This window comes from Oryx dammah, unplaced genomic scaffold, assembly GCF_014754425.2.
Source record: "Oryx dammah isolate SB20612 unplaced genomic scaffold, SCBI_Odam_1.1 HiC_scaffold_5, whole genome shotgun sequence".
In the NCBI taxonomy this organism is placed as follows: Eukaryota; Metazoa; Chordata; class Mammalia; order Artiodactyla; family Bovidae; genus Oryx; species Oryx dammah.
This window is the reverse complement of record NW_024070189.1, coordinates 100,091,720-100,116,302: the sequence shown is the minus strand read 5'-3', so window position 1 is coordinate 100,116,302 and position 24,583 is coordinate 100,091,720. Positions and strand designations below refer to the sequence as shown.

Here is a 24,583-nt window from a genome sequence, read left to right as displayed (position 1 = left end):
TCGTGGGGCAGAGGGTGCCTAGTCCTGGGACAGCTACTGTCCCAGGTGCTGAAGGAAGTGGTCCCACTCCTGCCACCTCCAACTTCTCTGACTAATGTGAACCGGCTTGACCTCCACTTCCTAGAACAGTAAGACAAAAATGAAATCCTGGGTCATGTCTCTGTGAAGGGAAAAAATTGTTTTTTCAGTACCTAACTTCATGTCAGCTTCACATTAAAGCCCCTGGCAACTGTGTAATAGATGTAACTACAGGGATTTTCTTTTACTTTCTGACTCTTCTACTGATAGTTTTCTTCAACAGCAGGTGTCCACCTGTCTCAAAACTTAAATATGACTGGTATGACTTTGAAACATTTTAAATTTGAGAAATGATGCATAAACAAAGGAGGAAATGAACTTTTATTGAGTACTGATGCTTACAAGATATTGAGTCAGTCACTTTGCACATGCTTGTTTATTCAGTCTCCACAACAGCGCCATGACGTGGCTTCTATTATGTAATATAAAATGAGGCTTTGGAGAGAAACGATTTCCCCCAAACAAAACAGCTAGTAAATGGCAGACTGGGATGGTGACCTTGGTAGTACAATAGCAGGGAGTGAATCTGACCCTGGCTGCATCAAGCTCTCTGGTCAACCTTCCCTAACAAGTAGTCTTACCCTCATGACTCAGGCTGGAGCTCCAGCTACCACATCAGTGCTCCCTCCCACACACATTCCTCCTATCTCCTAAGTTCACAGCCACGCCGGTCCTGTTGAACCTAGAAAGTACCAAGCGCCCCTGCTGGCTTTTAATGAGACTAGCGCAGAAGTGACCACATAGTTTTTATTCCCAGGAATTTTCAGGGAGGTGGCTAGACCCAGGGAGGATTCCAGGAGAGAAGGGGCTGCTTTGTCATTGCTGGCCTGCACTCAGAGGCTCCAACCGCAGCCAAAGTCCGCCCTCCGCGCGCAAGATCAGCTCTGGCTTCCGGCGAGGCTCCTCACCCGGCAGGACGCGGAAGCGCAGCAGAGTGAGCGCCAGGACCACCTTCATCTCCGTCATAGCAAACGTCTGCCCAATGCAGTTCCTGTGGGCCAGAGTGAGGTCTCTGACTGTGCTGGGAACCTTTATCCAGGCCCCATCGCTCCTAGAATCTAGCTCACAACTCCCACCCCCACCCACAGTGATAGAGAATAGGAACCTTGCCTGAGACCCCTACATAGGCTTGACTATCTGAGCCTGACTGCAAACCCAGTCAGGGACACAAACCAGCAGGCCCTGGAAACAGGACTCCCAGCACAATGTAGAACCCCTCCTTGGACCCACTATCATTCCCCAAACACTTTCCTATAACTTCCAGGGGAGGGGAGGGAAGGAGAGCCAAAACTCTGACCATCTTCATTTTTCCCACTCCCCTGCCAGAGAGTCATGTCTGGAATCTCAGTCCCAGAACCCCCAACACACCACCCCATCCCTACCTCAGATGCCCACTACCCTCACCTGGGACCCACTGAGAAGGGAATAAAAGCCAGAGGTGACCTCCCCTTGATGTTTTCTGGCTTGAAACGGAAGGGGTCATAGACCTGGGGGCAAGACAAGACAAGGCTATTGGGTGGGATCTCCCAGGACATCCATCCTTGGAGAAGCAGATGTGTGTATAATGGGAGGGAGGCGATGTCTGATTTGCCAATCAGAATTCTGTAGTCTCCCCTGGGCCTCTTAAGGGGAATGGACAGGGATGATGGAGGTATGGCATGGGGGAGGCATCACCTCAGGGTCTGGCCACACAGATGGGTTGTGGTGGGTCCCAACAATATTGATGAGGCAGATAACACCTGTGGAACAAGACAGGGCAGCAGGACTAGGTCCTCAATGCCTCATTGACCCCTCTTTCTCACCAGGAATCTCCCCCCACCAGTCATTGTGAGTACCTTTGGGGATGACTCGGCCATCTGGAAGCAAAGTGTCCTGGGTATAGCGGCGGGAGATGACCGTGACTGGGGGGTGCAATCGCAGACTCTCCTTGATGCACATGGTCAGGAAGGGCAACTGGGCCAGGTCGTCCCTAAGGAACCCCCACAACAGTTATCCAGGGAGCAAAAACAGAGACACACCACCAGCCCTCCTGGTGCCTCATAAGATCCTCTCTGCCCAGAACAAAATCACAGATGGATCCAATATCTCCAAACTCATTAAGTCATATACATAAATGATACAGCTTTTTCTTTGTCCCTTGTCCCTCAATTAAATGGTTTTTTAAAGCTAGAAAGAAAAGCAGTATCACAGAAGAACCAGACAAAATTGAGTCTGATGTTTTCAGAAGCTTTTCTGAGCAACATACTCAAAATCCAGCCATAAAAATATTCAAAAACTTGTATAAAAATATATTATTCTTTACATCAAGAACAAAATCAAAAGGTAGACAAGTAAGAAGCAAAAGAAACAGATTCAATTTTTACTCTTATTTATTACTGCACTACAGACATTAGTTAATACAACTAGATGGGGGCAGGGAGGAGAGAAATACCATTTGAATGTGGGGGTGAAAATGTCATTTTTGGTAGATAGCGATTTTATATTTAGAAAACAAGAGAATTCACTATACACTTCTATACACTTTGAAGATAATATCCAGTAAGGGGGACTGAGTTTTTTCCCTAATCCTCTTCATTTTGTGTGGTGATTTAAATTCTTAATAAATGGTACAGTTAACTAGTTCAAAATTAGAAAACTACACACTCTTATGGCCCAACACTCATTCCTCTCCTCACTGTTTCCCTAGGTAACTTTGTTTTATGTATCCTTCCAGGGAGAGTGTATTGCATTTTAAAAGTTATACAGTGTTCATAGCATGCTGTATAATGTACACCCTGGTCTGTATCTTTTTCATGTAACAGTGTATCAGTGTCTTCTTGTACAGCTCCTGGACTTGCATCAAGAATAGGGCCTTCTCTTCTGCAGAACTACAAATAATTTCCCATGGCTTCCTCTAGAGCCTTTGTGCCTGTGCATGCTCAGTCACTCAGTCGTGTCCGACTCTTTATGACCCCATGGACTGTGGCCCGCCAGGTTCCTCTGTCCATGGGATTCTCCAGGCAGGAATACTAGAGTGGGTCACCATTTTCTGCTCCAGGGGATCTTCCCCACCCAGAGACAGAACCCATGTCTCCTGCATCTCTTGCATTGGCAGGTGGATTCTTCACCACTGTTGCCACCTGGGAAGCCCTCTGGAGCCTTTAAGATTCATTTATTTTATATTTTATGTCTTTGATTCATGTTGATGTTACGTTCATCTAAGACTTGAGAAAGAGGTTGGATTCATTTTTTCCATCTAGCGCTCCAGTTGTTACAAGAGCTTTTATGAAACAGGCTTTATTTTTCCTATTGATATGATACTCCATATGTAGTGTTACCATGTTCACTGGGCAAGAAATTTATATCCATACATTGTTAGCTTTCCTATGAGAAATAATAGAAACAATGATGGTGATATCAACTACCTGGTTTAAATGTAGCAAGAAATGTTAGTGTGTGTACACCATATGAACATATAGATGTTTCTCCATCCAGGTAGAATATATGACTCACCATAGCAACGAGAGTATTCAAAGGTTAATTTAACAAAATGTGCATATGGTCTCCATGCTAAAATCTCAGACTATAGTTAAACTATATTATTTTAATATCCAAAATTGGTTATCCACTCCACACTCTGGAGTAGTGTGTGTTGATATTATTAATTAATCTACCTTACACAGTCATATGTACAAATCGAACCCCTCCCTCCCTCCTGCCTCTCACTTCCCTTCTCCCCTACACCCTCTTACTCTCCATCTCTTCATTTTGGCCCAGCTATTTCTTGACCATAGAGCACCTCAAATGCACCTCAAAATATACTCAAATGCACCTCAAAATACTGCTCATCTTGGAAGACCTAAGTTGAGGACATTTTTTCCAACCTCGATTTTCCTCTCTAAATGGAAACCCTGCCCTGGCCATCTACACTGGGAGTGTTCTGACCTGGGACTATTCCTCACCAGGCTGAGAGCTCCTGGAAGGCAAGACTGGGTCTGGTCCTTCCTGAGTCTCCAAGACACAGAATGGGACTTAGAAGAATTGGAGATATCATAGAACTGAGAAGAGGGAGGCAGTGTACCAGTGTTTGTTGAATGGGGACTGGAAGGAGGAAGATACCCAGGGCGGGTATCCCTGGACAAGTGGTGAATGACTTTAGTCCCTAAGGGTTCCATGTGAATCCTGGACTAAATAATATGAGGATAAAAGGGGCAGGAGATCAGCAAACACTCATGGAGTGAAGATGTGTGAAAACATGTGATTTTGAGAGAGAAAGGTAACAGAGTGGAGGGGAAGTTCACATACTGAATATGTGCTAAGTAGCAACATCTGCCCTCCCACATTGTCACCAGTTATCTCAGAAATCCTGTCCCCAAAGCCAGAAAACTTTGCCCTGATAGCCATGCTGAGTAACAGATCCAGCTTCTGAGCTTTGCTACTATTCCCACTAAGTAAAAACGACAAAATCCACACAAAATTTCCCTTATCCCCAGCCAGGAAACAGAGTCAATGAGAGGGGTTCAGGAGCGCACCATGAGGACTTGCACTCACCACTCAATCTCTTTAGACTCACGGTCCCTCAGAAGGTCTTGCACTTCTTGCCGGCAGCACTCCTGGTATTCTGGGTGCTTTGCAAGGTTATACAGGACCCAGGAGAGACCACTAGCTGTGGTGTCATGGCCTGAGGAATATCCAGAAAGGTTTGGATCTCTGGGCTACTTCAGCACCAGAGAGTGGACAACACCCTCCCATAGGGAGGATGGGGAGGGGTTGAGTGGTCCAAGGTCCCCTTGGCAACATCCTGGAGTAGAGAGACCCAGCCTTCTAAATAGTCCCACGCTGGGACTCTCACCCTCAAACATGAAGGTGTCAGCTTCAGCCCGGATATCTTCATCTGATAATCCCTTCCCATCTTCATCCTGGAGAGAAAGCAAAATCCCCAGAATAACACTAGCTCATAGTCCCTGAGCCTAAACTGCAACAACCTCTGAATCTCCATCATCTATCCAGAAACCCAAGCCCACCCTGAATTCCTAGACCTCTTATGCCCACTCCAGATGTCTCTATTTCTTTGCCTCCTATGTTGTGCCTGGTGATAGGAATCAACGATCCATTAGTATTTTTATGTTTTGACATGATGAGGGATTTTGGAGAAAAAAAGTTAATGTCCACCTGGGCTGCAGGATGATCAACTAGCAACTTGTTTTGTAAGCTAGAGATTGACCATTGTCCCCAAAGACATCTGCTCACAGGCTCGGTGATTAAATCCAAAGATCTTTTTATCCTAGAGATAGGGAATGGGTATTAAACCTATAAAATCATAGACTGCTTTCTCACCAAAGATGATTTATTTAAGCTCCAAACAATCTCTCTCTTTTCTTCTCTCCTCTCTCCCTCTCTCTCTCCGTCTTCTTATGCCTATCCATATACCTTTCCCTACCCACTATAGGGAAGAAGGGGCAGAAGTATTAGCTGTCCTGTATGGGTTCCAAATTTCAAAACTGGAGGTAATTCTGCTGTGATGCCAGCATGGCTGCATGTACAGATAAAAGCATCATGGTGCCCTCAAAGGAATTTGCAAATGGAGAACCAGAGCTAAGTTCTACTCTGACTACTGAAATTAATGCTCTGCTCTGATCCAAGGTTCTGCATACATACAACACACACAGAGAGAGACTAACTTATCAACTTTGAAGTAGACTAAAATCTCAGGCCCTTGACGGTTTTAGCAGTCCCTGCAGACAGTATTCCACACAGTCATCTATAAAACTTTTCTCTGACCCATACTTCCCTTCCACAAGCACCTTCCATGACTCCCCAGTACCCTCTGTATCTTAAAGTTCTCTTATCAGATCAAAGTCCATTCTACTTCCTAAACTCAGATCCCAGAGGAACCCACCTTGGTCAACAGAAGCACATCGATGAAGTCCAAAGTCTTGGTCTTTGCCTTGGCCTTGAGGAAGTCATCAGTACCCTCACTGGGAAGGGTGTGGCGCCGCTCCTGAATGACTGCATCTGTGAAGTCGTGTACCAGGCGGCAGGCCCTGCGGAAGCGCCACCAGTCTGGGGTGAGGAAGTACAGAGAGTCCATGTGCAAGAAGATCTGCTGGTTCCGCTTTGCCACAAGTGCACTGAGCTCCAAGATGGTGGCAATATATTCACTGGGCTTCCTGAAGGATGAGAGCATGAAGGGAAGCCACCACTTAAAATACCGGAAGCCCAGAAGCTGGGGGCTACCTCCCTTCAGGAAGCTGAGGCTCCAGAAACAGATGGTTCACAGATACAGTGTAGGGATGAACCAGGAGATGTGACTCTTCAAACTCCTCTCAACCCACATCCCATCTCCGTGAGCTGCCTCCATGTCCCAGGCACCTAGAGCACAGCTTAGACATCAGGCTTCTCTCCTTTCTCACCCTGTTTCTGTTCCCCTCTCCTTCCCCACACTGTCCACTCAGTTCAGACCCTTAACCTCACCCAGCTGATCAATGGGGATAACAGCTTCCCTACGCTCCTTACTTCCAGGGTCAACACAGTTGAATGGTGTTGTGCCTATCACAGTTGGCCTTGAGTCATCTAACAAATGATCTCTTGGACATCTTCCAAGCTCACCTCTGACCATGACCTTCGCGTGCTCAAATGTCTTACTTGGCTCTCTGAAAACCTCAGAATAAAGTTCCTATCCTTTTTGTTTGGTTTCAGAAGGTTTTAAGATATAACCCTGCCCACTCCTCCAAACTTATTTCCAAGGTGTCTCCTCACTATTGCACACACTTTGCTCATTTTAGCCTGCTAGTTTTTATCAAGGGCTTATCTGGTGGCTCAGAGGTTAAAGCATTTGCTTGCAATGCAGGAGACCTGGGTTCGATCCCTGGGTCGGGAAGATCCCTTGGAGAAGGAAATGGCAACCCACTCCAGTATTCTTGCCTGGAGAATCCCATGGACAGAAGAGCCTGGTGGGCTACAGTCCATGGGGCCGCAAAAAGTCGGAGACGACTGAGCGACCTCACTTTCCAAGCAATTCTACCTACCTAAAAGGATATCTCCAGAAGTGGGAGGAGGGTCCTAAGATGGCGGAGGAATAGGACAGGGAGACCACTTTCTCCCCCACAAATTCATCAAAAGAAAATTTGAATGCTGAGTAAATTCCACAAAACAACTTCTGAATGCTGGCAGAGGACATCAGGCACCCAGAAAAGCAGCCCATTGTGTTCGAAAGGAGGTAGGAAAAACTATCTAAAAGATAAAAAGAGAGACAAAACAGGTAGGGACAGAGATCCATCCTGGGAAGGGAATCTTTAAAAAGAGAGAATTTTCCAAACACCAGGAAACACTCTCACTGGCAAGTCTGTGGTGAGCCTGGGAACCTCAGAGGGCAACATAACTGGGGGGGGAGGGATAAATAAATAATCAAAACCCATAGATTACATGCCCAATGATAACTCCCAGGGAAGAAGCAGCACAGATGCCCGCATCCGCCACTAGCAAGCAGGGGCTGGGCAGGGAGGCAAGGGCTGCACTGCTTAGGGTAAAGACTGGGCCTGAATGCCCCAAGGGCAATCTGAGGGAACTAACTTGAGATAGCAAACGAGACTGTGGGATAGCTATCCCATGAAAAGCCCTAACCTAAGACACCGCCAGGCCCACTCACAGAACAAAGGACTGAGCTGAGCTAGCTGGCTGCAGACCAGGCCATCCCCTGCTGGAGACAGGCAGAAGAGGGCAGCCAGAGCCAGAAGGGGGCAATTGTGGCCCCAGAGAGGCATCATCTACCCAACTGCAAGCAGGCTTCATTGATAACCAAGAATTCTTGGGATTCTGGATGATTGACATCCACTGGGAGGGTCACAGCCAGAGATCAGCTCCCCAGAAGAGACACACAGCACACCTGAGAAGGCGTGCCTATTGTACACCAAGAAAACTGAGCAGCAGGGATGGGGGAGGCGATAAGTCGCAGCAACCATGCTTGCCAAGCACCTGGTCACCTGAGCTGCTCGGGCCTGGGAAGGGCACAAAACGCAGGCCCAAACAAGTCTGCACCTTTGTGGAGCTCCCGAGTACCTGAACCTGAGTGGCTTAGACCGGGGAAGTGCATACAACCCAGGGCCAGCCTCAGACAGTTCCTGGCAGAGCAACCTAGAGCCTCAGCAGTGTAGACAGGGAAAGCACACACACCGTGAGCGGGGCAAACCCAGTGTGGCCAAGACACTGCGAGCACACACCAGTGTTATTTGTTTGCAGTGTTCCTCCCTCCCCACAGCACAACTGAACAAGTGAGCCTTAAAAAGTGTCCACCACAGCCCCCTTGTGTCAGGGTGGAAATTAGACACTGACGAGACCAGTAAACAGAAGAAGCTAAATCAAACAGAGGGAACTGCCTTGGAAGTGACAGGTGCAGTAGATTAAAACCCTGTAGTTAGCACCAACTACATAGGAAGGGGCCTATAGATCTTGAGAAGTATAAGCTGGATCAAGGAGCTATCTGAAAATGAACTGACCCCACACTGTCCACAACAACACCAGAGAAATTCCTAGATATATCTTTACTATTATCATTCTTTAAATTAAATTTTTTTTTATTTTTAAGTCCTCTATTACTCTGTTAGTTTTCATTTTTATAACCCACTGTTACTTTGCACAAAAATCTCTATTTTTTAAAGCAAACTTCATACATATATATTTTATATTTTTATGGCTTTGTTTTTTATTTAATATTGTATTTTTGAGAATACAACCTCTACTCTAGATTTTTAATCTTTGCTTTTTGGTATTTCTAATCAATTTTGTACCTTTAAGAACCCAATCTTCAGTACCCATTTTGACTTGGGAGCGAGATTACTGGCTTGACTGCTCTCTCCCCCTTTTGACTCTCCTTTTTCTCCACCAGGTCGCCTCTACCTCCTCCCTCCCCCTTCTCTTCTCTACTCAACTTTGAATCTCTTGGTGTGTTCTGGGCTGTGGAGAACACATAGGGAACTGATTACTGGCTGGATCTATCTCTCACCTTTTGATTCCCCCTTTTATCTCCTGGCCACCTCTGTCTCCTTCCTCCCTCTTCTCTTCTCTTCTCTTCTCTGTGTAACTCTGCAACATCTCTGAGGGATCCACACTGTGGAGAGCACATAGGGAACTGATTACTGGCTAGCTTGCTCTCGTCCTATTTGATTTCCCCTCTTCTCCTCCTGGTCACCTCTATCTCTCTCCTCCCTCTTCTCTTCCTCATGTAACTCTGTGAACCTCTCTGGGTGTCCCTCACTGTGGAGAAACTTTTCATCTTTAACTTAGATGTTTGATCATTGGTGCTGTATAGATGGAGAAGTCTTGAGGCTACTGTAAGAATAAGACTGAAAACCAGAGGCAGGAGGCTTAAGTCTGAATCCTGAAAACACCAGAGAACTCCTGACTCCAGGGAACATTAATCGATAGGAGCTCATCATATGCTTCCATACCAACACTGAAACCAAGCACCACCCAAGGGCCAACAAGTTCCAAAACAAGACATACCATGCAAATTCTCCAGCAACACAGGAACATAGCCCTGAGCCTCAATATACAGGCTGCCCAAAGTCACAACAAACCCACTGACATCTTATAACTCATTACTAGTCACTTCATTGCACTCCAGAGAGAAGAAATCCAGCTCCACTCACCAGAACACCGACACAAGCTTCCCTAACCAGGAAACCATGACAAGCCACTGGTCCAACCCCACCCACAGTGAGGAAACTCTACAATAAAGAGAACTCCAGAAACTGCCAGAATACTGAAAGGCCACCCTAAAAACAGAAATATAAACAAGATGAAAAGGCAGAGAAATACCAGCAGGTGAAGGAACAGTATAAATGCCCATGAAACCAAACAAAAGAGAAAGAGATAGGGAATCTACCTGATAAAGAATTAAGAATAATGATAGTGAAAATGATCCAATATATTGAAAACAAAATGGAGTTACAGGTATATAGAGCAGAGGCAAGGATTGAGAAGATACAAGAAAGGTTTAACAAGACGTAGAAGAAATAAAAAAGAGTCAATATATAATGAATAATGCAATAAATGAGATCAAAAACAATCTGGAGGGAACCAACAGTACAATAATGGAAGCAGAAGATAGGATAAGTGAGGTAGAAGATAGAATGGTGGAAATAAATGAAACAGAGAGGAAAAAAGAAAAATGAATTAAAAGAAATGAGGACAATCTCAGAGACCTCTAGGACGATGTTAAATGCCCAAACATCCAAATCATAGGAGTCCCAGAGGAAGAAGACAAAAAGAAAGACCATGAGAAAATACTTAGGGAGATAATAGTTGAAAACTTCCCTAAAATGGGGAAGGAAATAATCACCCAAGTCCAAGAAATCCAGGGAGTCCCAAACAGGATAAACCCAAGGTAAAACACCCCAGGACACATATTAATCAGATTAACAAAGATCAAACACAAAGAACAAATATTAAAAGCAGCAAGGGAAAAACAACAAATAACACACAAGGGGATTCCCATAAGGATAACAGCTGATCTTTCAATAGAAATGCTTCAGGCCAGGAGGGAATGGCAGGACACACTTAAAGTGATGAAAGAAAACAACCTACAGCCCAGATTACTGTACCCAGCAAGGATCTCATTCAAATACGAAGGAGAAATCAAAAGCTTTACAGACAAGCAAAAACTGAGAGAATTCAGCACCACTAAACCAGCTCTCCAACAAATGCTAAAGGATCTTCTCTAGACAGGAAACACAGAAAGGGTGTATATACTTGAACCCAAAACAATAAAGTAAATGGCAATGGGATCATAGTTATCAATAATTATCTTAAATGTAAATGGGTTGAGTGCCCCAACCAAAAGACAAAGACTGGCTGAATGGATACAAAAACAAGACCCCTATATATGTTGTCTACAAGTGATCCACCTCAAAACAAGGGACACATACAGAATGAAAGGGAAGGGCTGGAAAAAGATATCCCGTGCAAATAGAGACCAAAAGAAAGCAGGAGTAGCAATACTCATATGAGATAAAATAGACTTTAAAACAAAAGCTGTGAAAAGACAAAGGACACTACCTAATGATCAAAGGATAAATCCAAGAAGAAGATATAACAATTATAAATATATATGCACCCAACATAGGAGCACCACAATATGTAAGACAAATGCTAGCAAGTATGAAAGGGGAAATTAACAATAACACAATAATAGTGGGAGACTTTAATACCCCACCCACACCCATGGATAGATCAACTAAACAGAAAATTAACAAGGAAACACAAACTTTAAATGATACAACAGACCAGTTAGACCTAATTGATATCTATAGGACATTTCACCCCCAAACAATGAATTTTACCTTTTTCTCAAGTGCACACAGAACCTTCTCCAGGATAGATCACATCCTGGGCCATAAACCTAGCCTTGGTAAATTCAAACTTGAAATCATTCCAAGCACCTTTTCTGACCACAATGCAGTAGGATTACATCTCAGTTACAGGAGAAAAACTATTAAAAATTCCAACATATGGAGGCTGAACAACACCCTGCTAAATAACCAACAAATCACAGAAGAAATCAAAAAAGAAATCAAAATATGCATAGAAATGAATGAAAATGAAAACACAACAACCCAAAACCTGTGGGACACTGTAAAAGCAGTGCTAAGGGGAAGGTTTATAGCAATACAGGCATACCTCAAGAAACAAGAAAAAAGTCAAATAAATAACCTAACTCTACACCTAAAGCAACTACAAAAGGAAGAAATGAAGAACGCCAGGATTGGAGGGAGGGGCATTCAGGATGGGGAACACGTGTATACCTGTGGCTGATTCATGTTGATGTATGGCAAAACCAATAGAATATTGTAAAGTAATTAACCTCCAAATAAAATAAATAAATTTATATTTTAAAAAATTAGGACAGAAATAAATGCAAAAGAAACAAAAGAGACCATAGCAAAAATCAACAAAGTCAAAAGCTGGTTCTTGAGAAGATAAATAAAATTGACAAACCATTAGCCAGACTCATCAAGAAACAAAGGGAGAAAAATAAAATCAATAAAATTAGAAATGAAAATGGAGAGATCACAACAGACAACACAGAAATACAAAGGTCATAAGAGACTACTATCAGCAACCATATGCCAATAAAACGGACAACTTGGAAGAAATGGACAAAATCTTAGAAAAGTACAACTTTCCAAAACTGAACCAGGAAGAAACAGAAAAATTTAACAGACCCATCTCAAGCACAGATATTGAAACTGTAATCAGAAATCTTCCAGCAAACAAAAGCCCAGGACCAGATGGCTTCACAGCTGAATTCTACCAAAAATTAAGGAAGAGCTAACACCTATCCTACTCAAACTCTTCTAGAAAATTGCAGAGGAAGGTAAACTTCCAAACTCATTCTATGAGGCCACCATCACCCTAATACCGAAATCAGACAAAGATGTCACACAAAAAAAAGAAAACTACAGGCCAATATCACTAATGAACATAGATGCAAAAATCCTTAAAAAAAATTCTAGCAAACAGAATCCAATAACACATTAAAAAGATCTCCATGTTCATTTATTATCAAATATGTAGTTTGTGGGATTGGCTGGAGCAAAATACTATAAATAAACAGAGAAACACTAGCAAAAAAAAAATCATATTCATCATGACCAAGTGGGCTTTATCCCAGGGATGCAAGGATTCTTCAATATCCTCAAATCAATCAATGTAATACACTATATTAACAAATTGAAAGATGAAAACCATATGATTATCTCAATAGATGCAGAGAAAACCTTTAACAAAATTCAGCATCTATTCATGAGAAAAACCCTCCAGAAAGTAGGAACAGAAGGAACATACCTCAACATAATAAAAGCTATATATGACAAACACTCAGCAAACATTATCCTCAATGGTGAAAAATTGAAAGTATGTCCCCTAAAGTCAGGAACAAGACAAGGGTGCCCACTCTCACCACTACTATTCAATATAGTTTTGGAAGTTTTGGCCACAGCAATCAGAGTAGAAAAGGGAATAAAAGGAATCCATATTGGAAAAGAAGGAAAACTCTCACTGTTTGAAGATGACATGATCCTCTACATAGAAAACCCAAAAGACTCTGCCAGAAAATTACTAGAGAAATCAATGAATATAGTAAAGTTGCAGGATATAAAATCAACACACAGAAATCCCTTGCATTTCTATACACTAATAATGAGAAAAAAGAAAGAGAAATTAAGGAAACAATTCCATTCACCATTGCAATGAAAAGAATAAAATACTTAGGTATATATCTACCTAAAGAAACAAAAGATCTATATATGGAAAACTATAAAACACTGATGAAAGAAATCAAAAAGGACACAAATAGATGGAAAAATATACCATGTTCATGGATTGGAAGAATCAATATAGTGAAAATGAGTATACTACCCAAAGCAATCTATAGATTCAATGCAATCCCTATCAAGCTACCAACGGTATTTTTCACAGAACTAGAACAAATAATTTCATCATTTGTATGGAAATACAAAAACACTTAGAATAGCCAAAGCAATCTTGAAAAAGAAGAATGGAACTGGAGGAATCAACCTGCCTGACTTCAGGCTCTACTACAAAGCCACAGTCATCAAGACAGTATGGTGCTGGCACAAAGACAGAAATATAGATCATTGGAACAAAATAGAAAGCCAAGAGATAAATCAACACACCTATGGACACCTTATCTTTGACAAAGGAGGCAAGAATTACAATGGAGAAAAGACAATCTCTTTAACAAGTGGAGCTGGGAAAACTGGTCAACCCCTTGTAAAAGAATGAAACTAGAACACTTTCTAACACCATACACAAAAATAAACTCAAAATGGATTAAAGATCTAAACATAAGACCAGAAACCATAAAACTCCTGGAGGAGAACTTAAGCAAAACACTCTCTGACATAAATCACAGCAGGATCCTCTATGACCCATCTCCCAGAATATTGGAAATAAAAGCAAAAATAAACAAATGGGACCTCATTAAAGTTAAAAGCTTCTGCACAACAAAGGAAACTATAAGCAAGGTGAAAAGACAGCCTTCAGAATGGGAGAAAATAATAGCAAATGAAGCAACTGACAAAGAATTAATCTCAAAAATATACAAGCAACTCCTATAGCTCTATTCCAGAAAAGTAAACGACCCAATCAAAAAATGGGTCAAAGAACTAAACAGACATTTCTCCAAAGAAGACATACAGATGGGTAACAAACACATGAAAAGATGCTCAACATCACTCATTATCAGAGAAATGCAAATCAAAACCCCAATGAGGTACCATTTCACGCCAGTCAGAATGGCTGCGATCCAAAAGTCTACAAGCAATAAATGCTGGAGAGGGTGTGGAGAAGAGGGAACCCTCTTACTCTGTTGGTGAGAATGCAAACTAGTACAGCCACTATGGAGAAAGAACAGTGTGGAAATTCCTTAAAAACCTGGAAATAGAACTGGCATATGACCCAGCAATCCCACTGCTGGGCATACACACCGAGGAAACCAGAATTGAAAGAGACACGTGTACCCCAATGTTCATCCCAGCACTGTTTATAATAGTCAGGACATTGAAGCAACCTAGAATGTCCATCAGCAGATGAATGGATAAGAAAGCTGTGGTACATATACACAATGGAATATTCCTCAGACATTAAAAAGAATGCATTTGAATCAGTTCTAATGAGGTGGATGAAACTGGAGCCTATTGTACAGAGTGAAGTAAGCCAGAAAGAGAAACACCAATATAGTACAATAACACATATACATGGAATTTAGAAAGATGGTAACAATAACCCTGTATGTGAGACAGCAAAAGAGACAAAGATGTATAGAACAGTATTTTGGACTCTGTGGAAGAGGGCGAGAGTGGGATGAAATGGGAGAATGGCATTGAAACATGTATATTATCATACGTGAAACGAATCGCTAGTCCAGGTTCGATGCATGATACAGGATGCTCGGGCCTGGTACACTGTGATGACCCAGAGGGATGGGATGGAGAGGGAGGTGGGAGGGTGTTCAGGATGGGGAACATATGTACACCCATGGTGGATTCATGTCAATGTATTGCAAAACCAATACAATATTGTAAAGTAATTAGCCTCCAATTAAAATAAATAAATTTATATTTTTAAAAAGAGGAAGAAAAGGATATCTCCTCCTTTCCCTTGCTGTTGTTCAATTTCCAGATCTGACACACCTCCTCCAGGAAGTGCCTTCTGATTGTCCTAGCCAGTCTCCCCTCCCTCATCTATTCCTTTGGGTCTATGTCTCATGTTCCCAGGCCCTTGGCCAAGACTCACTCTTGGCAATTGCTATCATAACTGAAGACACATTTCTGCAAACTGTCCAGGGTCATGAGGCTGATGTGTTCAAACATGTCCAGATGGGTGTGGCCTTCTGTGATCAGACGCTGCCACTTGGCCTGGACAGAGAAAGGAACAGTGTTAGGGCTGAAAGCTGGTTTCTCTGAGCCTCTCCTCAGTCTGAACCACTTGGATGGACTCCCCCAGATCCTGCATCCTGGGCCTGGGCTCCCCTTTCCAGGAAGAACCAGGCTTGGGTGGGAGTGAAAGTTGTTACTGTTAGGACATTAAGTCTCCATGGCTAGGAGTCAGGAGATCTGGTTTTTTTAAATCCTGGCTCTGCTTCCAACATCTTTGTATCCTGTGGTAACATTAATGCATAAAGTGGGTACAGAGCAAATGTTAACTTTCTTCCTGTTTATTTTGATAAATTGATTAAGAAAATGTTCCCTATGTTGAAAGAAGTAGTCTTACATGAACCCTGAGTAACCCTGCCCTTTAATGTTGGGTATGCAAAAAAAAAAAAAAAAATTGCAAAGCCTCTACATTCTTTACCTTAACCAATTTGCAGAGTTATATTTATAGGCAACAACCTTGAGGGGTGAGGTTATGTCTCCACTTGGACAAATATCAAGCTTGCTTCTAATTCTATAAAATTCATAGAGTCCCTAAACCTATACTCCTACCCCCAGTAATACAACATGCTACATGAACAGGCAGCAATCAAAGTCCACTTGTGGCATCTGCATGGGATTTGGTGACATGGAGGAAGAATGCAACCAACTAGAAGCACATGCTGTTTGCTGTGCCAAAAGTAAGAAACTGTCCTTTGTCTCTGACCCAGGATCTCATGTATTCTGGCAGAATCCATGAAACAGTGGCAAGCTCACTTGAAGCTTGTATGTAGGAAGAAATCCCAAGTGCTTCACAGAAACCTGCCTTCTAGTCCTTCATTTCCCTATGTATACATCCCAAGCCTTTTCAATGTAATTTTTCAGAAGCTTCTATTATGAGATGGAGCCTATTTCACCATCTTTCATTTATGACCTGCTTCTGGACTTGTTTTGGCCATTAGACCTTGCTGAAAATGATGAGATGCTCATCCCAAACCTAGATCCCAAGGGACATTGCAGTTCCTCTCAATCTGATGGAACCCTGCTTCTGTGATGTGAACAAGAAGACAGTCATGAAAGGAAGTCCATTTGCCCCAGGTGAAGTCGTCCTAGATCAAATTGCAGTCAGCCAAGCCCTTAATGTGACAGGGCACAGAACTTCAGCTCAGCAAAGCTTCCTATCTGACCCATAGCTGATCACAGATACATGGGCAGCCCCATCCACCTCCACAAGGACCGGCCAACTGACTCACAGTCCTGCTGTCAATACTAAACTCTTATTGTTTCAAAGCTGTTACTCAGGAATAACCATTACACAGTGTGCATCATTATCACCAAACATGTTCCAAGATTTCAAGGCTTCCCTAATGGAAACAGAGAAACTAAAACCTACTGTGTGCCAGAGACATGGCTTCATATGTCTTGATCCCCTGCAAAGCAGGGATCACAGTGTACAGCTGAAGAAACTGAGGCTCAGAAAGAAAGAACAATGGACTCAAGCTTCCCAGAAGAGGCAGAATTCCAAAACAATATCTCTGAGTCCCCATTGTCCCCAAGACTCCAGCTGGGACCCTGGGTTCAAGAGACTCACATGCATGATGTCTGCGCTCTTGGTGAAAATCTTCAAATAGGGCTTCAGGATGTTGAAGTGGAAGGCAGGTGTCAGCATGCGACGGTGCCTGCTCCACTTGTCACCAGCACTCAGCAGGAGCCCATCCCCTAGCAGGGAGAGTGGGCAAAGGAAGACCTTCTCCTGGGTCCCCAGGGTCATCCCCAACCCCCTTTGTGAACAGTTACTCACCGAGCCAGGGCTTCAGAAAGTCATAGAAGATCACATCCTTGGGTGCAGCAGCAGCTGACATGAAGGAGGACCATCAAGGGCCAGGGAGAGGGGGAGGGGAGGATTTTTTGTGTGGAATAGAGGCTCCCAGCCAGGAATCTGCCCTTTCTGAGCCCTCCATAGCAGGAATGGGATCAAGAGCATAGGAAGCCAGAAGCCAAGTGGAGAGGTGGCAGAAGGCAGGGACCAGACCAGGCTGAAGAACAGAAAAGAGCAAAGCAGAGTCCATAGACACAACTCTGTGTGCTTAGACACACCCCAGCATGACACAGCATGCCCCAACATTCCCCTGACATGGCTCCTACATGGTCCAACAGGTTATGAAGACACAGGCATAACCCAGCACTCTACAAAACATCATTATGGGGGCCAAGGACACCACATCTGCCCCAGTACTGACCTCTCCTGAGACATCTGACATGGCCATATGTGTTAACATGTCCTGACATGGCCCCAACATGAATGACACAACCTGATATGACCCAACAGCTCTGCCATGGACCTGAAGACCCTCTGACCTGACCTCAGTGTTCCCCAGGCAGGCTCCAGACAGGACTTGAATATACTGATGACCTGAACCATACCTGAACCAGGTGCCCCAAGCATACCCTAAAACCTGCATGAGATGAGACTCACATAAGGTCTCAGGCATTTCTCAGAGTGACCCTGAGTCCCAGACCTCAGACAGACTCCAAATGTGGTCCAAACATGACCAGCAGGAGAATCAGACAATCTCAGAGAAGAACCGGTCAGCCCCTAACATTGCCTCAGCTATCTTTGGCCACAGCTGAGCCTCAGATATGAATCTCTGAGCTCAGGTGTGAACATATATCAGGTGTCACCAGTATAACATATGCCAGCTGTAACCAGAGTTCAGGGAGAAACATAAACCTGACCAGACATGGCCATGCATCCCACATCACACAGACATGCCCTAGGCATGAGTAGACATGTCTGGAGGTCAGGCAGATGAGGGGTCCAGGTGAGAGAGACATTGGTATCTCTGTGGCACCCCCTCCTGCTTGCACCCTGGTCACCCACACACCTGAAAGTAACACTTTGGCCAGGGCAACAAGCAAGTTGTGGCCAGGGAGGTATCTACCTGGAGCAAAGAGCACAGGCTTGATGCAGGTGGCATGGAAGATGCGGATGATCACATTCCAGGAGCCGACCTACTAGCAGTACACATCCCCATAGGTGCTGGTCAGGCCCTGTGTGTACAGGAGACCTTCCTCTTAGCTCCAAATCTGGAGAGGAACAAAAAGGACCCAATTCACAATCTTCTAGGCTGCCAGAGGCAAGGACTGGCAAGGCAGTGATTGACACCTGCACCCATGGATCACCTCTAGCAGCTGCTCCTCTGTTCTCAGTCTCTTCCTAGGGTCCCTCCTGCACCTTTTATGAACTGAGATCTGTTGGGTACAGAATGGGCTTCCAGGTGGTGCTAATGGTAAAGAACCCACCTGCCAATGCAGGAGATGTAAGAGATAGGGGTTCGATCCCTGAGTCAGGAAGATCCCCTGGAGGAGGGCATGGCACCCGCACTCCAGTATTCTTACCTGGAGAATCCCACAGACAGAGAAGCCTGGTGGGCTACAGTCCATGTGGTCACACAGAGCTGGACATGACTGAAGCGACTCAACATGCATGCAAGGATACATGATAGAAAGGGGACTTCCCTGTTTGGACCCCAAACCCCATTTTCATGCAACTTCTCTTCCATCCCCAAATTCCAAGTGAAGAAACTCTGGCTCTACGTAATAAAGTAATTTGCCAACATTCTCATAGACAGTAAGCCTGAGGTGGAAGTCCAAGTCTGTCCAAACACAGAGCTTGAGTTCTTAGCCATTAAACTGCTCTGAACCCCAAAATAATAGCTCAGAGGACCCTGTGCCTCCAAGACCAGGCACTCAGAGGCTTGCGGATGCAGGAACTGGTCCTATGAATCTAGCAAGGGAAATTGAAGGAAATCTTATCATTTTCCTAGAAATCTTGTGAATGAGCTGACTTTTCTGTGGGGATTGAGCTTCTGGGCTTCATCTTAACCAGGATGAGAAGGAAGCCATCACAGATGAACTCGGGACTAAATGATGAAGACAGATGTCTGATGACATTATTTAGTATCTGGAGCCCAGCTAGGCCTGAATATACCCTCAAGGAGAGTGACTTCAAAGTCAACTGATTTTGTGGCAAAGTTCATAGTAGGGTGGTTTTTTCCCCCACTACTAACATTGAAAGATAACTTCAGCAGCCAGAGGCAGCCAGGGTGCTTCCAAGGCTCGCCCAGCATTCTGGTGTCAGAGCCAACGTTTCTGCAGCATGCTGCCTATCCCCCTTGCTTGCTTGGACTGTCGAAGGGTGGGAGGGGCAGAGAACAAAGGAAGGGAGCCAGGGTGTGGTAGAGTCTCCTCAGGAAGATTCCTGGGGACTGGAGAAGGAGGGCACTGAACTGGAAGTGGTCAAGCCCCAGGATTGGGTCAAAGAAACTGACCCTTCAGAGAGGTAGATGTCATGGAAATAGCAACCCGGATCCTGCACCAGCTAGAAGCCTTTGTTGCTCTCGGACAGGGGATGGGTGGGATGAAGACAGACGTGGAAAGGGGTCTGGGAGGCCATGGTTGCCTACGACATCCCTCTACTCTCTGCCTGAAAAAATTTCTGCTCATCACTCCAGACCCAGTTCCAGAAACTCCTCCTCCAGGAAGCCTTCCAGCATGCCCCAGCAGAAAGCCTTGCTTCTTCTCTGCATTGTCACAGACCAACATCTTCCTCTGGCCAGGTCCTGACCTACCACACCAGGTATGTGACCTCAAGACTAAGGGTGTCCTTCACCCAGAACACCAGGGTGGGGTAGAGACAGCTTTGGAAGGAGGGAAGAGGCAGCGAGAATGGTATTGGTGAATATTTGAAGGAAAGAGAAAGATGACTGAGAGAGATGAGGGGAAGTGGAGTGGGGTTGGTAGAGGCCCCATAGAAGCTTGGCAGGAAGGAGCTGGAAGCCCAGAGGTGTGTCATGGCACCCACCATCACAAGCTCTACATGGGTACCTGAGGCGTTGGCGACAGTCCGGATCATGTCAGGGTGGCAGAAAATGATGATGGGAATGGCAGGGCCAAGGCAGATCCTGAATCCCTGGGGGTACTTGGCTACGAGCTGGGTGAAGTCCCGCATGCCCTTCTCCGTGAATGGGTACTGCAAGCAAGGTAACAGCCATCACTCTTCTAAAGAAGCCACCGCAGCGGGCAGTGTGTGGGATTCTTCACAGATGGAGGGAACTTCTGCTTCCTTCTTCCCTCTGGGAGAGAGAGGGTCCTGGAGCATTGCCAAGTCCCAAGGATATACCCCAGAGCACAGGAAAAACACAGGCTCTCTGCCCACAGGGAGGCTGACCTTGGCTTGAGAAGGCAAGTTTTTCTTGACCTGGGAGTGATTCAGCCCCAAGGGGTGGCCATAGAAGGAGATGCTCACTGGAGAGAAAGGATGCCCACTGGGGAGGTTTGTGGATAGCAGGGTGGCCTCAGGACTCCTCCCTGGGTTTGTTCTCACTTTATTTCATATTCTGTTCCATCTACATAGCCTCCAGTTCCTGGCACGCTGAAGGGTCTGCAGATCTAGGACCTTCCAGTCCTGATCTACTGCAAGGGACAGACGTGAACTCTGTTTATCCATCAGGAGAGCAGCTCTAATCTCTGTTGGCTGGGCTCTGCATCCTGTCTAACCTGTAGGCATACCATTTACACAGAAGAAACAGAGGCCATGTTCCCCAAAGGGGGTAGAAGAGAGGGTTGTCTCCTGGTGAAACCCTCAGAATCCTCCCCTTCTGGATGCCCCATTCAAGTCTGACAAATACCCCCAGATGCTCTTGGCAAGTGAACATAAGTCACTTTCACCTCTGTGACTTGCTTTCCTCTGACCAAAGGCCAGCTGAGCACTCAAAGCACTTGAGATTGGTCTAGAGAGGAAGGGTCACTTATCTGAGGTCACACAGAAAGAGAGGCTAGAGAAAGGAAGATTGACCAAGACCAGACCCCATTGCCAAGCTGTTAGAGGGGACGGCAGAACTGCAGTGACTTTGTAACATTCCTACTTCCCCCAGACTTGGCCGAGACCATTTCAAGACCCAGAATCTCAGGAAATCTTCCCTGCAGGCTTTAGAATCTATGTCCCTTCTGAATGTTGCCATAATAAGCAGTAAATTTGCAGTAAGTCCTCCCCCAAATTGTAGTTCTTATCCCAGGCGGGAAAGAAAAATTGCATTCATCTCTTAGCTGGGCTGCTAGGCAGAAGGTGCTGGATACCCATTCATTTGACTTCGACTGAGGGAGGTGATGGAAAGTTCATTACCTAGGTCCTCAAGCATTTATTTTGCGTGCTTACAGTATATGCCAGCCCTGCACTTGGCAATGTAGTGTCTGCTCACCAGAACTATCATCAAATTGGGAGGTGGTTAATAAGTAACTGGACAATTCACTGTTCAATTATCATGAGAAAGGCCAATGAAAGTTCAAGGTCTGGGGCACAAGGTGGGCAGGTGTGGAGGAGAGGAAGGTCTAAAAAGGCTTCTGAAAGAGGAAATCATTGACCAACTTTATCCAGATGGGGCAAGGGGACTGGTTGGACCTCTTGGTTGGGGGGGAGTAAGAGAAGAGGAAGGGGTCCCTGAAAGGGGAGGGGGTGGGTAGCTCTACGCCATAGGTGGGGATGGGGAGGTGATAGCTGTTTCCTGGAAGGAAGCTGTAACCCAGAATGAAAAGACACAGGAAAGTGGCCACATGCAGAGCAGACCCTGGACAACACACTTGAGGAGGTCTCAAGGCCACCATGCAGACTGGAGAGGCCAAGGGACCAGGTTCTATGCAGCCTGGACTCATAGGTGCACTAATGTGTGCAAGGCAGGCAGGAAATGGACCCCAAAGCAGGCTAGGGCTGGAAAGACAGGATGTGGGGAAGGTCTCGACGGCAGAGCAGAGGAATGAGTGAGGGAGGGAAGAGGGGGCTCCCTGGCCTCCCTGGCTTCTCTGATGTCCTAGACCCCAGCCCAAACCCTGAGGCCTATTCATGAAGTCCATCCAACCTGATCCCCCAGATCTGTCCTGCTGCTCACACTCACCTGGCCCATGTGACCCAAGAACCAGTTGCGTTTTGGGGGCTGCGGGAAACATCGGAGGCGGCGAGAGTTGTTGTAGGAGGTGTAGGTCCAGGCCAGGATGCGGGCCAGGAGCCAGGAGGCACCAACCACCAGCAGCAGCAGCCACGGGGAGGCTGCCACCAGCCCGAGCCCCAGCCAAGACAGGCTCAGCTCCAGCATCCTGTGGTCAGATGGGGTGGAGGGTGAGTCCTGAGGATTAAGGAAGAGACAGTGATGGTGAGCTATGAGGCATAGATGGAAAGAGGGAGAGGAGCAAGGGAGTGAGGGGCAGGGATGGAGAGTGATGGGGACGGGCAAGAAGGGGTCAGAGACAGGCAGAGAGGGGCTAGGAGAGGGGAGGGAGAAACAGAAATTCAGAGGAAGAGGGAGAGAGACTGAGGCTGGGAGAGGAAAGGGAGAACCAGAGAAATTCAGAGGAAAGACAGAGAGGCAAAGAGAGAAAAACAGAAAGACATGCACACAGAGTGTGTGTATTCACTTCCCAGGCCAGTTTATTGCCTGGAGCCACTGCCTAGGGCAGCCTTCCCCACCCCTGGCTATGGCACCCACCCCCCTCACCGCCTGCCTCTTGTCTCCCAACCTAGCACTTTGTGTCAGCAGTGGCTTGCTGCCACACGGATTCCTGTCCCCTCCCCACCTCCTAGAAGGCCTCTCTCCCTGGCCTGACCTCTGATCTAGGGGAGGCTGGGCTTGGTGGCCCAGTCAGCCAATCCCCACACCTCTTTACCACCCCCACCCCACTCCTGGCAGCTGCCCAGATAGACTTTGGAGTAAGAGGCGCTATACTGACAGAGGTCTGCAAATCAGCTCAGAGTACCATAGTGTGAAAATTGGATCTGCAGGACTCAGTACCTCCCATGATAACAAGTTGAGGGGCAGGAAATGGTGACTCTGAATCAAGTTTACAGCCGCCCATGTCCTTCCAAGCTCAGGGTGAAGCAGGCAAAAGCATAAACGTTCAGGTGCCAGGTGAGCAGGGGAAACATCTCCTGGACTCTTTGTGGGCCAGAAGGACATGATGCACAGATGGGCTTCCCTGGTGGCTCAGATGGTAAAGAATCTGCCCACAATGAGGGAGACCTGGGTTCAATCCCTGGGTCGGGACGATCTCCTGGAAAAGGGAATGGCAGCCCACTCCAGTATTCTTGCTTGAAGAACTCCATGGACAGAAGAGCCTGGTGGGCTACAGTTCACAGGGTCACAAAGAGTTGGACATGACTGAGCAACTGACGCAGTAGGCACAAAATCAGGAAGCTCAGGACTATGAAGCCTCTGGTCTCCAGGGCACACAGCCTGGCAGGAGTTCAAGTCCTATTTCCAAGCAACCCAGGGCCTGGGGTGAGACATGACTTTTGGGAACAGAATAGAATCCAGCCTGACTGTGGATTACCTGCATCAGATTCAGAGGGTAAAGGGCCCAGTTGGAAGAGGACATCTAGAGGCATGAGGGTAAGGCTGCAAGGGGCTCATAGGGAACAGGGTCCACACAGGGGAGGGAAGAGCTGGAATATCCTGAGTAGGCAGCCTCACCGTGACTATGGGTTGCGCTGACCTTCCCTGGGCTCAGTCTTCCCATCTGGCAAATGGGATTGTTGGATGAGAGCCTTGAGAGGGGCACCAAAGAGGATTTCATGGAAAAACGGGAAGGATCAGGAGCCCCAAACCTCCTTCCCCCAACCCTGGTGAGGGGATTCAAGAGCAGGATTCTAAAACTCTCAGTGGTGTGGGGTGCACCCCCCCCAAACCCTACATAATCTCCTTCCCCTCTGCAGGAGATTTCACCACCTGACAGTCCCATTCACACCAGGGCCAGGCAGGCAAAGCCAGAATATGATAAACCACACAGAGTCCTGGGACACACAAGAGACCAGTGCCCAGAGGGGCTCAGCTCACTGCAGACCAACTGTGTGCCGGGAATAGGCAGGCATCCTACAGCAGGACCACAGCCATCACACCAGCATTTTTCCACATAAGCCACGGAAGCTGTTTTAAGTTCTCTAAGTATATTAACCTTTTTTTTTTAATTTTATAAATGAGGAAACTGAGACAAAAACTATGTGAGTGATTTGCCCAAAGCCACACAGCTGTCAGACCAGGCTGTGCCCA

At 45.8% G+C, this 24,583-nt stretch overlaps 1 protein-coding gene across 1 annotated transcript; it reads right to left on the bottom strand.

Annotated features, from left to right (window-relative positions):
• Positions 1–380: 380 nt before the first annotated feature.
• LOC120864166 (cytochrome P450 4F2-like) lies at positions 381–22,842 on the bottom strand. The gene is given in 12 exon segments (XM_040241016.1): positions 381–1,069; positions 1,483–1,565; positions 1,753–1,817; positions 1,914–2,047; positions 4,609–4,738; positions 4,910–4,976; positions 5,957–6,259; positions 15,369–15,494; positions 17,080–17,207; positions 17,290–17,343; positions 20,376–20,520; positions 22,439–22,842. Coding segments are annotated over 12 exon segments (1,608 nt in total). The 5' UTR covers positions 22,637–22,842; the 3' UTR covers positions 381–894.
• Between the last annotated feature and the right edge of the window lie 1,741 nt (positions 22,843–24,583).